The 14,878-nt window shown below is 34.2% G+C and overlaps 1 protein-coding gene across 1 annotated transcript in view; it reads right to left on the bottom strand.

Annotated features, from left to right (window-relative positions):
• The window catches only part of LOC138705721 (kinesin-like protein KIF23), a gene marked incomplete at its 5' end in the record, with an annotated part of 61,118 nt that overhangs the window by 25,840 nt on the left and 20,400 nt on the right, over positions 1 to 14,878 (bottom strand). Inside the window, 2 exons of the mRNA XM_069834292.1 lie at positions 6,295 to 6,425; positions 6,820 to 6,887. Coding sequence (XP_069690393.1) covers positions 6,295 to 6,425; positions 6,820 to 6,887 — 199 coding nt within the window. The remainder of the gene's footprint in view (positions 1 to 6,294; positions 6,426 to 6,819; positions 6,888 to 14,878) is intronic.

The following is a 14,878-nucleotide window of genomic DNA, read 5'->3' as shown; positions in this document are numbered from 1 at the left end:
CACCAAAACCGAAGACAGGCACCCTACAATAACAAAACAACATGGAACTTTAAGAAAGCGAATTGGAAACTATTTACAACAGAACTCGACGAACACCTCAAGGTCACCACACCACTAATGGAAAATACAAACTCAGATAGATTGAACAAATATTTCTGTGAATCTGTTCTTAAAATTGCAAAAAAGCACATTCCACGAGGCAAACCAAAAAAAATACACCCCATTCTGGACAGAAAACCTGAATTTATTGAAACAAGATAGAGATAAAGCAAGAACCAAAGCAGAACATAGCAAAACACCAGAAGATACTCAAGATTGGAGGAAGAAGACTGCCATTCTTAAAAAAAGCAATCATAACAGCAAAAAAGAACAGTTTCAATAAATTTATTGAAAATATTAATTACAGAACTGATAGCGCTAAAACATATAAATTTCTGAAGAATATTTCCAATACACAGGAAAATACTAGCCAACCTATTATTCATAATAACAAAACACTAACAGATAGTAGAGATATAGCAAACGCATTTAATAAACACTTCTCAAACTCTCACAGATTACATCCCAATATCAAAAAAACTGACAAATTTATCAAAAGAGAATTACATAAAAATAATAAAAACAATATTACTAGTACAAAACCCGAAATATTTCATAAAAATTTTACTTCCAAAGAATTAACTCTAGCTATACAAAATTTAAAAACCAAGAAATCTCCTGGCCCCGACAACATCCATTCCGAATTTTTGAAACATCTGGGGGAAAAAGCCAAGTCTGTACTTTTATCCATTTTCAATTTATCATGGAACACCTCAATTCCTGCAGCTTAGAAAAAGCAATCATTGTACCAATTCACAAAAAAGGGAAACCTGCTCATGATAATAGTTATCGACCAATAGCACTATTAAGCATGATAGCAAAAACCATGGAGTCCATGATCTCCAACAGATTAACTTGGTATTTAGAATCCCAAAATCTTTTATCACCAAGACAAGCCGGTTTTCGACAACTACACTCTACCAATGAACAAGTCATACACCTCGGCCAAGAAATAAAAGACAGTTTTAACAAGAAAGAAGATACCTTGGCAATATTTATTGACTTTCAGTTAGCATATGACTCTGTTTGGAGAAATAAATTATTACTAAAACTCCAGAAATTAGGTATCTCCAGCAATATGTTCAGATGGATATCAGAATTCCTTAGTCAAAGATTCATTGCCACTAAATTCAATAACTCACTTTCTAGTTACAGACAAACATATTAAGGTCTACCACAGGGCGCTGTCCTCAGCACAACTTTATTCAATATTTATATAAATGACTTACACTCCCTATTAGAGGAATCAAACATGAAAACAGCACTATTTGCAGATGATATAGTTTTGTGGACTTCCGGATCTTACAGACATAGAGACAAAATTCAAAATTCTGCTCTTAAAGCTCTAAATCAACTACATGAATGGAATACATCAAATTTGATGACACTCAATTTAAGCAAAAGTAACTACCAAATATTTTCACTCGGTAAAAAAGAAAGAGAATTCAATATCCAATACAATGGCCAACACCTTCCTAGGACTTATGAATCCAAATATCTTCGGAGTTATTTTCGATAGTAAGTTAACATGGAGCAACCATTTGAAATACATTTCTGAAAAAGCTCGTAAAAGATTCTCCCTTCTAAAAAGACTAGCAGAAAAGAAATGGGGATGCTCTAGGAATACTTTGAACACTACATACAAAATGTTTATACAGCCAGTGCTGACATACTGCGGAGAAATTTTAATTACTTCACCTTTCATAAACGACATAGAATATGTTCAAAACCAAGCTCTCAGGCTCATTACTGGTGGAATCAAAACAACGCCAATAGATTCTATGAGATTCCTCACTAATATTAACAGCATCAAAATGACAATAGGAGAAAAAGCACTGATTCAGTATGAAAAACTTATCAGATTACCAGGTAACAATTGGCATTCATACAGTCCTCTTTGTAGATTGAAAACTAAAAAAAGTTTCATATCCATTGTTCAAGAATTAAAACAGAAAATCAATATCCCGAATTTAAAAGAAAACTTACAAATTAAACCAAACCCTTTAACTCTATTAAATATAGAATATAATCTAAATTTGACAGAAGAAATACTGAAATCAGAAGTAAACACTGAAAAGCTGAAACAATTGTCTTTAGAGACAATTAATATTAGGTACCCTCCACAAAACTGGCTTCATTTATATACTGACGGATCCTTGATCTCCAGAGAACAAGGTGCCGGTGCAGGTGTTACGTGCTGTCTCTTCTCACTTTATAGATCTCTTGGATATGGAACAAGTTTTGATGGTGAAATCATTGCAATAAGTGAAAGTCTCAGGAATCTTCTATGCCACATCAATAACTTTAAGAATGGAGTTATATTGTCAGACTCCAAAGCAGCTATTCTATCAATCGTCTCTAAACACACACCTTCATCTCAAACAGCAGAAATAACTAAAATGCTCTCTCAATTAATATCACTCAATAAAAGAATTGTATTCCAATGGATACCATCCCATTGTGGAATCCTGGGAAACGAGAATGCGGATGCTTTAGCAAAGAAGGGCAGCACTGCTACTTACAGACCTGTTACTAAATCTACGTATTACTCTGTGAAGAGATTTATTAAATCTACATACTTAGACTTCAACAAACAAAATTTGATAACTCAATCCCAAGGGAAAAAATGGAACTCTCTGCATCAAAATCCACAGTTAATTCCCGATTTACCACGAAAATCGTGTGTAGCTGCATTTAGATTGGCAACAGGCCATGATTGTTTGGCCAAACACCTGCATAGAATTGGAATATATCAGTCCCCTAACTGCCCCTTGTAAAACCTAGTTTGGAAGAAGTTACAGGAACTAGAGAGGATGCTGTTAGGGGAAGTGTACCACAGGCTACCAGGGAGGGTAGTCCGAGGAGCTCGAGTGGATGTATAGCAAGAAGGAGCGGTTTTGGAGCAACTAATGAGGTCAGTGCAAGTGAAGATCTGGTGACACAGTCTGGTGGAAGTTCGTGGTGCTTGAGAGGAAGTGAAACGTCTACTGTAAGGAGAAGCGTTGCTGGAGCAAACAATGAGGTCGATGCAGGTGACGAACATTTGCTCAGAGGTAAAATGACACATAGGAACTTTAATAGAAATAGATATGAACAATCTAATTCGAACAAGGATATAGTTAATGAAAGAATTTACTCGCTAAGAGATAGGCAGCAACAACGAATAAACTTTCCTGCTATTAGAAAAATTAATAATTAATTAAGTAAGAATGGTAGACATATTTAAAAAAAATAAATAAGATTTATTAGTGTCGAAGTTTTAATAAATAAAATTGAAACTAATACTTTTATGAATTCATTAAGTAATAATGGTGTAAATTATTATAGATGATAAAAGTGATAAAAAGATTAAGACGTTATAATTTGGTAAATATTATTCTTTAATTTGACAGGATGGTACTAAGTTATAAATGTTTAGAAACATAATAGCAATGAATGTAAATGAGTGCATGCGATTGAATTGATTAAAGTGGAATTTATGTTATCATGTAATTAGTTTGACAAATAATGTGTTTAAACAAGTAAGCTGACAGCTGTAATGAGGTTACGTCGAGGATTTTGCTGACAAGCGTAAGCACGAGGTTAGACACTGCCCTACATATTCACATAGAATGTTCTGATTCAGCTATTCTGTTTGTTCACATATTGTCTGCATCTGCTAACCTCTATGCGATATTTATTACATGAAATAGTTAAGTATTGTGTAAACGAGGAACTGAAATTTAAATATAAATATGACTGTGGTAAAAGATAATTAGATGAATATAGCAGCAAGGACGATTTATATACACTTGTTTATTATAGAAAAAAAAATGAGAATTTCTATCTTAGCATGTAAACAAGTTTTGAATGTGTAAAAAATAAATGCGATAGGGTGAAAACTTGCACTAAAACCAGAAGTGTAAGTTAAACCAACATAAGTTGAATAATTATATGATAGAAAATTTGTTATTAAATTGTGTAAATATTGTGTATTATCATTATTTGTGAATGTATCAGTTTTAAGATTAAGTTTATGTACTTTTGAACTATTAATAAATAATATCAATATCAACTGCCCCTTGTGCAACTCCAACCAAGAAATGGATTCGGAACACCTCAAAATCTCTGCTTCAGTGCCTAGTCATGATAATATCTTTGAAAAATATTGGAGTGCAAGAGGTCAAATGACTTTATTGTCAAATGCCTGGCATTAGAAAACAACAACATGTTATTGTATGTATATGGTTAGCATTGGTTATGTGATCGGCGTATGCAGATGTATTATGTCCTCTGGTTATTGCTTTAATGTGTTCTTTGTAGCGTGTTTGGAATGATCTGCCTGTCTGTCCTATGTAGAACTTATCGCAACTATTACATGTGAGTTTGTATACACCTATGTGGTCGTATTTATTTGTTTGTGTTTTTTGTGTGTTGAGATGTCTTTGTAGTGTGTTTCTGTTCTGTATGTTATGTTGTATTTCTGATTTCTGAATGAAGATGCGATCTTATGTGTGCTTTTGTTTTCATATGTTAGTGTGATGTATTTCTTGTGTTCTTGTGTTTGTGTTGTGTTTTGCGTGTTTTTGTGTTAAGTTTTTGTTTTGTCTTTCTTATGATGTTGTCTATTATGTTTGGATTGTATCCGTTTTCTTGTGCTATGTCTTTGATTGTGTTCACTTCTTCATTGTAGTGTTAATGGCTCATGGGTATGTTGAGTAATTTGTGTACCATTCTCCTTAATGCAGCATGTTTGTGTTGTATGGGGTGGTTAGATGTGTTGTGTATGTGTGTGGTGGTGGTGGTGGTTGTTGGTTTTCTGTATATTTTGTAGGTGTGTTTGTTGTCAATTTTTGTTATGATGATGTCTAGGAAATTTATGGAGTTGTTTGTTTTCAAGTTCTAGTGTGTATTGAAGTTTTGGGTGTAATTTGTTTATGTATTGGTGTAGTTTGTGTATTTGTCTTTTGTTTCCTTTGTATAGTATGAGTACCGGTATGTCGTCTACATACGCCGATCACATAACCAATGCTAACCATACATACAATAACATAAATGCGGACATGGAAATCCTACACATACAACCTAAGAACCAAAAACTCAACACACTAGAACAATACGAAGTATACAAACACACTAAAACACACCCCGATCAAATTCTCAACACACAGATTAATTTCAGTATACACACACTATTTGACTCCACTCTTCAACACCTTTCAACAATCAAACACACCCACATAACAGGCAGGGAAGTTCGAGATGACGCCGAGATCTAGTAGGCTCTGAAGATGGTGCGTGAAGCACTGAAACAGCTGTAAGCCGCACAAATCTTACATAATTAACACGAGTAAGTGCACTAGCTAATCAATTAATTATATTCACGTGTTAAAAGTAGTGTACGCAAGATTCAAAATGGATAAAAATATTACACCACATTATTTTTACTATGTCGTAGTTAAAAATAAAATATTTTAAATTGTTGTCATTATACAGCTTTTTTTTTTTTAAATTACAGCATGTCATTTTATCGGTATTAATTGAGTAAAATTAAAAGTGAGATATCGAATGTTTTCACTTATTTCACTTGCATATATTAACCCAGGGACTCAACTTCATAAGCTTCAACAACTAACACTGTACGGTATGTAAGCCTTGAAAGTTGTTACTTTAAGGAATTTTAATGTTTCATCATATTTAATATACTGTATACAAAAATGTAACTTGATAGTTGTATTTTATAATTTTATATAATACATTTTTCTGCTTGTTGAAAGAATTCGTAATAGTGTGTATTTTTAGTATTTTAAGAAATTTAGCATAAAAATTAGCACCTTCGAGATATTTATGACATATTCCTCTAAGAATTACTGTAGTAGAGTGTCAATATGAAATAGAAACAAGAAAAGTGACCGTTCAAAACTTTCGAACTATTAGGTACAGGAGTAATTTTAATCCCATTTGTTAACCAATATGGACTTCAAGTATTGCTATAAACAATTATCCAATATGGACCTCAAGTATTGCTGTAAACAAATGTAAGATACCGTACTCCATTGCACTCATCAGTTAATTTTAAGATGAACATATAAGCTTAATTAAGTATAAAAAACTTTAAGTTTTAAAAATGGTCACATTCAATGCAGCATTGCTTAAAATATTTTATGAAGTCAGAATTAGATAAAACATCATATAAAATAATTCAATAATCTTTACCTTTGGATTCAGAGTTGTTCTTCACCGATTGATACTGAGTTCTCCTTAATTCCAGAAAATTTAACAAATCAGGAATCAAATTATTATTTGCTGGATCTTCCATTTCTAAAGAAGGGAAGACTGCATCCACACTGAAATGTACAAAAAATTAAATTACAGGACTTAATGAAACAACACAAATTGATGATTTGAAGTGATCATAGTGGTTTTATTGTAGTCATTGTTATATAATTTTCGAAGTTATTGATTCCTTCTTAAGCAGAAATTGATATAAGAATCGAGTCAGTTAACAATATCGTCAATAACATGTTTAAAGAAAAAGCAACTCATTTAAGTCCTCCTTTTAAAGAGGAAAAAAACATATAGGTACAATTTGTACCCTTAAAACATTTTCTTTGCAATGACTGTAATACTCGTATCTTCTGATATGTGCTTAATACTGTACTAAGCTAGTCTTCATTAATTTTATAATCATTTACGTTAAATTTATTCCTCTATTGTAATAAACAGTGTTTGAAAATGTACCTGCACTCTTCATCAGTGCTCCTTTCTTGTATGTGTTGATTTACCTTTCGCAATTCCTCCACATGCAACTGAAATATTACAAACTATTTGCATCAATTGCAACATTAGCAAATTTATCTGAATTGACTCGCAAGGGTGTCAACAGGGAGAAGGGACCGGCAAGGGGCAGCTGTCCTCCTAGACAATTTAATGATAAAAAAAAAAGGAAAAACAAAAATGGAGAATGATTTACTGCTTCAGGATAAGCATAATGACGAGAGAATGCTGAAAAATGCATGCCATTCACGAATAGGTACGGGAGACCAATCACTGAAAAAAAACATGTTTAACATGGGAAGAAAAATGCCACTTCAGATTCAGAATGAAATCGTTCCTTTATGTGGTACTACTATGAAGGAGAGATCATCGTCATTAAGATGAAATATGTGTGTATGTATAGCTTATTAGCAGATGAAACCGCAGATATTTCGGGAAAGAAGCAATTATCCGTAGGGTTGCGATATTTTGACAAAGAGGCTGATGAAATCAAAGAGGAATTTGTTGGCTTTCTTGAACTGGAAGTGCTTGACGCAAAAACAATTTGTCACAAACTAAGAACTGGATCCCGAGAAATGCGTGGGCTCGGGTTTTGATGGCTGTTCTACGATGTATGGCAAAGAATGTGGGGGTCCAACAATATTGCGGGAAAACTATTAAAACTCATTGTTCTTTCATTGCTCTTCACACAAACTAAATCTGGTCGTAAATGATCTGAACACAATACCGGAAATCTGCAATACTGTAGGAACCATAAAGGACATTATTACGTTTTCCGCGAGTCGGTATTGAGAAGAAAATTGATACCAAACATCACACACCTATGCAGGACCAGATTGTTTGAAAAACAAGTGCATTCAGACAGTAGCGGCTGGTGACCGAAATCCTCGGAGAGGCCTGTAGTAAGTAGTTCAAGCAGGCTGCCTTCTGTATAAAATGTTTATTATGGATGACACTATTATGATTGACATTATTACTATATTATCATCATCATCATCATCATCATTATTGAAAAATAATATGTCAATCTTCAAATAAGTGGCTATGCTGTGAGTTGATTTCAGTAGGCTTAACTATTTAATTTTTATAAAGCAACGAATATTATGCTCAACTAAAGAAGTATGTGTTGAAATTTCCCTGAAAATATTTTTCAGATTGCTGAAGTATCAGTACACACATTGTTCTCTCTTTTTTTGTTTGTTTTCGTTTTGTTTTTTGACAGCAACAAGCACGACCAACAGAAAAGTTTATTTCTCACCACATTACCAAAGACCCATTTATGTTACTCACACCAGGATGCATTAAAAGCTCGCGTTTTAAGATTATCTTTCTGAAAAATTGTCAGTGATGGCGTAGGTCTGTCTTAATTTAAAACTTTCCTTTTTTCAATATTATTTCTTATCAATAACAATACTCTAACAATGAATTTATTACAATTATAATCATTATTTCTCGCATATCTTTCGATTTCTCTTTTCTCGAAACACATAACCACAGTGGATCACACGACGATTCACCACTGTTATTCTCATCCCAACCGACACTTGAGACCAGCATTGATAAAAGACCGGGTTCTGAATGGGAAAAGTGAAGGCTGATGGGTGGGGGAATATCTGCTAGGCCACGAGGCCACAAGAAATGTGCCTCAGTTTCAGCTTTCCGAGTGTAACCTTAAAACCTGTGGAAACATACAAAATGCAGAAGTCAGACCCGGCATGAGCGATTCTGGTCTCAGGAACAAATTTTACTGCAAGACAGGTTTATATACATCACAAAGTTTTCTACTTCTATAACTCTATATGCTTCAGTGAAATAACTAATATAATATGTTATATACGACTAAACACCACTAAAATTTTGAGTTTAAGGAAGCAAAGTGGCTGAGGCCCGGCCTCACTTGCCTCAGCCAATCAGTCGCCACTGGCATCAGAGTGTTTAAGAAGCACTTGGTACAAATAATGCAGGCGTTAGAAACCCTTTCCATCGAAGAAAATGCCGCCACAAGAAAAAGCGCCTTTCAGTTACATTCAGTGGCTTGTAAGTCGTTATTCATCATGGCTGTCATTTTGATCGCGAAGTACTCTACAGTGTTAGAACTAGTAGTGAATACTTTCCAATCCAAGACCTTGGATATCGTCAAAACCTGCAGCACATTCGACGCATTGTGGAAATTGTTAGGCACTATCGCGAGGATCAAGAAGAAAATCGCCAATGAAGAGTTAAAAGAATGCAATCAAATCGTCGAGCAACTGGGACTTGATCTGAATATACCACGAATTTTCGGTAGGCAGCAGCACCGCAGCAACATGAATTCTATTATTTCTTCTTTAGAATTACGGTTTTCTACTGACAATACACCTGCCTTTGCACCGACATATATATATATATATCCATCCTTCACACATGTTACTCATGAAAAGATAGCTTCATTCTATAGCTTTTACCATTTGGAAGGCCTAGAAGCAGAATTGGAACTTTTGTACAAAATATAGAAAGACAAGGAAACTGAATAGTGAAGAACTAAAAGACCTTGTCATCTCCCAAGTCTTAAAGGAGACGGCCTTTCTTTCTGGCGACGAAAAAGGCTCTGATGATATTCTCGCCCAGTCATATACCACCAGTACAGTAGACCGTTCTTTCAGCAGTCTGTGAAGAATCAAGACATGGCTACGAAGCACTATGGGAGAGGACCAATTAAATGGACTGGCTGTGATGAGTGTATTTACAAATTTGTGTTTGAAAACTACGATTACTCTATTCAAATAATAGTTGAAAAAATTTGCCATGAACCCAACAAAATTACTTTTTCAATAATTATAAATTATTTGCAACTCTTCCATATAGTGAATTTTTCGTTTAATATTGTATTGTATTTCCTATTCTATTAATAAAATAAAAATTAATTAAATATCAATTATTTTCTTATCAATACAAATGTTTATAGTTTATTATGTCTGCATCTTTTCCTGTAAGCTCTTTAAAATCTTAATCTGCCCCACTCTCACCTTGGAAGCTGGCGATGTTCCTGCTGACTTGTATATTACAATGGACATCAACACACATCGTGAATGGAGATTTTCATATTTCAAGTATCGATAATCGTATTGATATTCCACAGAACAAAATCTCTGTGGTAATTACATATTTGTAATACTTACTTACTGGCTGGCTTTTAAGGAACCCGAAGGTTCATTGCCGCCCTCACATAAGCCCGCCACTGGTCCCTATCCTGAGCAAGATTAATCCAGTCTCTACCATCATATCCCACCTCCCTCAAATCCATTTTAATATTATCTTCCCACCTACTTCTCGGCCTCCCCAAAGGTCTTTTTCCCTCCGGCCTCCCAACTAACACTCTATATGCATTTCTGGATACGCCCATACGTGCTACATGTCCTGCCCATCTCAAACGTCTGGATTTTATGTTCCTAATTATGTCAGGTGAAGAATACAATGCGTGCAGCTCTGCGTTGTGTAACTTTCTCCATTCTCCTGTAACTTCATCCCTCTTAGCCCCAAATATTTTCCTAAGAACCTTATTCTCAAACACCCTTAATCTCTGTTCCTCTCTCACAGTGAGAATCCAAGTTTCACAACCATACAGAACAACCGGTAATATAACATATTTGTAATATCCTTATTAATGTAGAGATTTCAATAATTCTGAGAAATCACCAGTGAAAAGTAGTAGCGTTTCTTTTACTAAAAGAGGGACATTATTTCGAATGCAGGGTAAGAAACCTGACATTGTTACAGCTCAAACACAAGTGCATAATACTGGTACTTCAATTCTGAAGAGAAAATAATGTGAAAATAAATATTCACTTGCTCTGTTTCGTTCGCACAATGATTTACTCTTAAGAATTAAGCAGAAGAGTGGTCGCTGTGTTGTATTAATCGCAAACAGAACAGTTTGTATAGGTAAAAAAATTTAAATACAATGGAATTAGGAGAAAAGACAATCATGACTAGAGGGCGGATCTGTGTGCGTTGTCCCTGAAGTTGAGTATGGATGGACTGTGTTGCTACTGATCGCGACACGTCTAACCTGTTTAGTTTTTATATTTATTTTAGTTTTATTATTTTTGTGAAATTTGGTATGAAATTAGGTCAGTTATAATTGTGATAATTAATGGTAACAATAGAAATAATAACAATAACTTTTTTTTTACTATTTTATTATTAGTAATATCCTTTTGTTTTCCTTGAAAATGCAAACTGTGCATAGTTACAGCACGAATGGCCATATAGGCTCGTGCAAAGGATCTTGTGTACATGAGTTTGTATAATTGTGTATCAATAAATGCACTTCCTTAATTCATTCATTCATTCATTCATTCATTGTTTCTTTTCTAACCGCACACAGATCCGCCCTCTAATAATGACCAATGCACAACAAACACAAGAACAGTTTCATTTTAGGCAAGGTCAGTGGACGGTCTGTCGCTATCGCTCTCACAGGTCCCTTCGTAACAGCCTTAAAGAGGAAGTGAAGGTGCTGTAAATCTGTGACGTCACCACGGGAACACACTCCACTCTCATCCCCTTGGCTTGTGCTGCTTTTATTAGTAATTGCTAGAATTTAGAAAACGTGGAGTGTGTTTGTGATTTTGGTATAGACTTTGCTAGTGTGCTGCTTATAATAGGCCTATATTGTTACTATTATAGCATGAAAAATGCCAAATTGTGTGGTGAGCGAGTGTCAGGAAAATTAAAGGCTCGAGTGTTATTTATCATAAGTTTCCCTCTGATCCAAAGCTGCGAAAGATTTAGAGATTAAGTGTTACCGAAAGGACAAATTTAATCTTGAAACTGCACATAGTTGTTCCGAACATTTCACATCTGATTTCTATGAGCGTGATTTGAATGCCGAGCTTTTGAACATACCAGCAAAGAAAGAAATGAATTTAAATGCCCAACCGTCGCTGATTTTACGAGTGTGCTATGTGAAAAACAGTGAGATAAACAGTGCTGGAAGTAAACGTGTAGAAGAGAGAACTTGCAGAAAAAGGTTTTGTCTGAGGTAAGTGAACAATAATTAGATGCAAAGACAATAGTGCGTCAGGACGATCCATTGGGTGTGTTATATTTCATCTGTTCATTAGAAAATGAGGAGCTGAATCTCAAAAGAAGAAAATGAAGAACTAAGTAAAGAAAATGAAAAACTTAAATTAGACATTGAAAAGTTAGAGTCTAAATTAGAAACATAATTTGACAAAGAAAGTGTTTAAATCACTTAGTAAATGGAAAAGTAAAACATTTATTAGCTAAAGTGTTCACTCCAAGGCAAATAAAAATGCTTATTAGTGGGAAAAAGAAGCAAAGATGGGAAGAACAATACATGATCCCTGCATTAGCCTTACAATCCTCTACCAAGCGTTGCTACCCTAAAGTGTTGGACAAAAAAATTGCCCTTTTCTCCCGGTATTCTTACACAGTTACTGAAAATTTTAAAAGAACAGGGGTTGTCTTTGAGTGAAATGGATAAGTTATCAATGTTACTGTTTGATGAGATGAATGTCAATGGTGTCATTTGTTACAATCGTGAGGGTCCTCACAGAAGTGCTTAAATTGTAATGATCCGAGGATTGACAGGTGAGTGGAAGCAGCCCATCTATTATGATTTCGATAAAACAATGAACATAGAGCTATTGTTCGATATTATATCAGAAATTGAAGCGTCAGTTTTCAGAGCAATTTTCTGATCTGGGTGGCGGCAATGGAAGACTGTGGAATAAGTTACAAATAAATGTAAATCAAACCTGCTTTTCAAATCCTGCTTGAGACAAAAATATTTGGGTTTTTGCAGATTTGCCCCTCCTGATTAAGTTGTTAAGGAACCATTTTATTAACAGTGAGTTTCAATTGAATGGCAAATGGCAATGTAGTAGAAAAAATGTAATTGGACGGATTATTAAATCCAATTCTTCAGAGTTGCAACTATTCCCGAAGTTACATTGGGGTCACATTACTGTGCAAGAGAATGATAGCCAAAGAGTTGCACCTGCCATGGAATTTTTTTCACATTACACTGCTGCTCTGATTAAATATTTGATACCCGAATGTGAAGAAGTAGATGAATTTTTTCAACTCATAAATGACTTCACAGATGTAATGAACTCGGGAATTCCGAAAGATCCTATACACAATAAACTGAAATGTGTCTTCGGGATTAACCACAAGGAACAAGTAGAGATATTAGATAGAATGGAGGAAACAATAAAAGAACTGAGAGTCAGAAGCAAAAATACTCTTCTACCTTTTCAGAATGGCTTCCTTACCTCTAGCAAGAGCTTTAAAGTGTTCTAGGTCTATAGCGATTTAAAAGAAAAAGGAATTGATTACATAATGACCAGGACGCCCTGGAAAACCTGTTTTTCCAAATTCGTGGGATAGGACTTTTTATAATAACCCTCTGCACGTCGAAGTGAAAAATCGCTTGCGCCTATTAATATTACGATGTCGCCTTCCCCACCCTACAAGTACCCCAGTAGAAGATTCAGGTGGAGTAATAATAACAGGATGGATAGAGATCGTTTTAGGTGGTGGGCTAGTTTATCCCTCTTCTCAGTGGATGGCAACAATTTTATTGAAGAGTGTAAAGTTATAATTAGAAAATTTCATAAAAAATCAGTCAAAAGAAAAAAGAATGTAATAGGCCGTTTATTAGACTTATGAGGAAAAAGCTTCTAAATGAAGATCCGGAATTATTGAAGTTAATCAGTAGAGCATGAACATTTTTTAGAATTCGTTACCTAAATAGAAGGAAACAGGACATCGCGTCCTTCACGAGACTAGGTCAGTCAGTTTAAATTTTGTGAAACATTCTTGAAAGAAATTGTTCTATTTGTAAAATCAGTGTTAAAATTGGGATATTTTCATTCCCCGCTGGTATTGAAATCCCTCCTCAACCACTTCACTGAAAGGGTTAATTTACAAAATATTTATTTACAATTCTGTATAAAATTAATTATTATTAATTAGTTTTAGTGCACACTCTACTCCAGTGTTATTAAGGGAAATTTAATACATTTTGCATGCGTAATGTAAATTCTGTCGTTCACATGTGTAGTTTTTATTTACTGAATACTACTTTAATATAGACCTAACTAATATTTTGAGGCTCGGAAACAGAAATTTAAGTGTAAAATAAATTAAATATATTGTACAATGCGTATTCGTCAATAACTTTCTTTAAAATTGGACTGAAATATTCTACAAAGGTTAGAGATAGAAAAGCAAGTACAATGAAGCATTCATAATAGTTTTTATACTGCTAAGAATTTGGAAAGTAAACCATCATTGAATTTAAAAAAATGAGATATTGTAGTGGGAGTTATACCCCTAAGCCTTTACTTCTCCAGTGTGTATGTGGCCCTAACAGATATATAAATATAGATGTTTAAATCACTTGGTTATCGCTAGAAAGTGCAAGCAGAGGATTGAAAATGAGTATAGTGTTCCCGTGGTGATGTCACAGATTTACAACCCTCTTGACTGTCCCTTTAAACACTGTTATGAAGGGACCTGTGAGAACGACAGTGACCGACTGTCCACAGACCTTGCATTTTAGGCCTTCTCTAGGTTTTTTATCTTTTATTCTACCTTAAGGTATATGTACACCTTTGCATACAAAAAAATTTTGTTTTGCCTAATTTTGGTCTGTAAAATGTTTATACAATTGAGAATGGTACCAGAAAGAGGATGAAGTAAACAGATCCCTTGAAATTATGTCTAAATTGTTTATAAAAATTATTTTGTTCATAATTTTGACATACAACTTGAAACATGATAGCTCATATAGTTTTTAAGATAGAGCCACAGTTTCTTCACAGTTTTATAGCTAAAACTATTCTTTAGAGCCTGACATATAACTATTTTTTATTTTCATTTACATTAATTAAATATTACCATATATGTAACTTATACTAATATTTTATGTTGCATAAATCATGTAAAAATCCATAGATAATTATTAACTATATTAATGTTATTTTACTCATTGTCAGGCACTAGGGGGACA

This window comes from Periplaneta americana, chromosome 9 (assembly GCF_040183065.1).
Source record: "Periplaneta americana isolate PAMFEO1 chromosome 9, P.americana_PAMFEO1_priV1, whole genome shotgun sequence".
NCBI lineage: Eukaryota > Metazoa > Arthropoda > Insecta > Blattodea > Blattidae > Periplaneta > Periplaneta americana.
The sequence above is the reverse complement of the archived record's forward strand: the minus strand, read 5'-3'. Positions and strand labels throughout refer to the sequence as shown.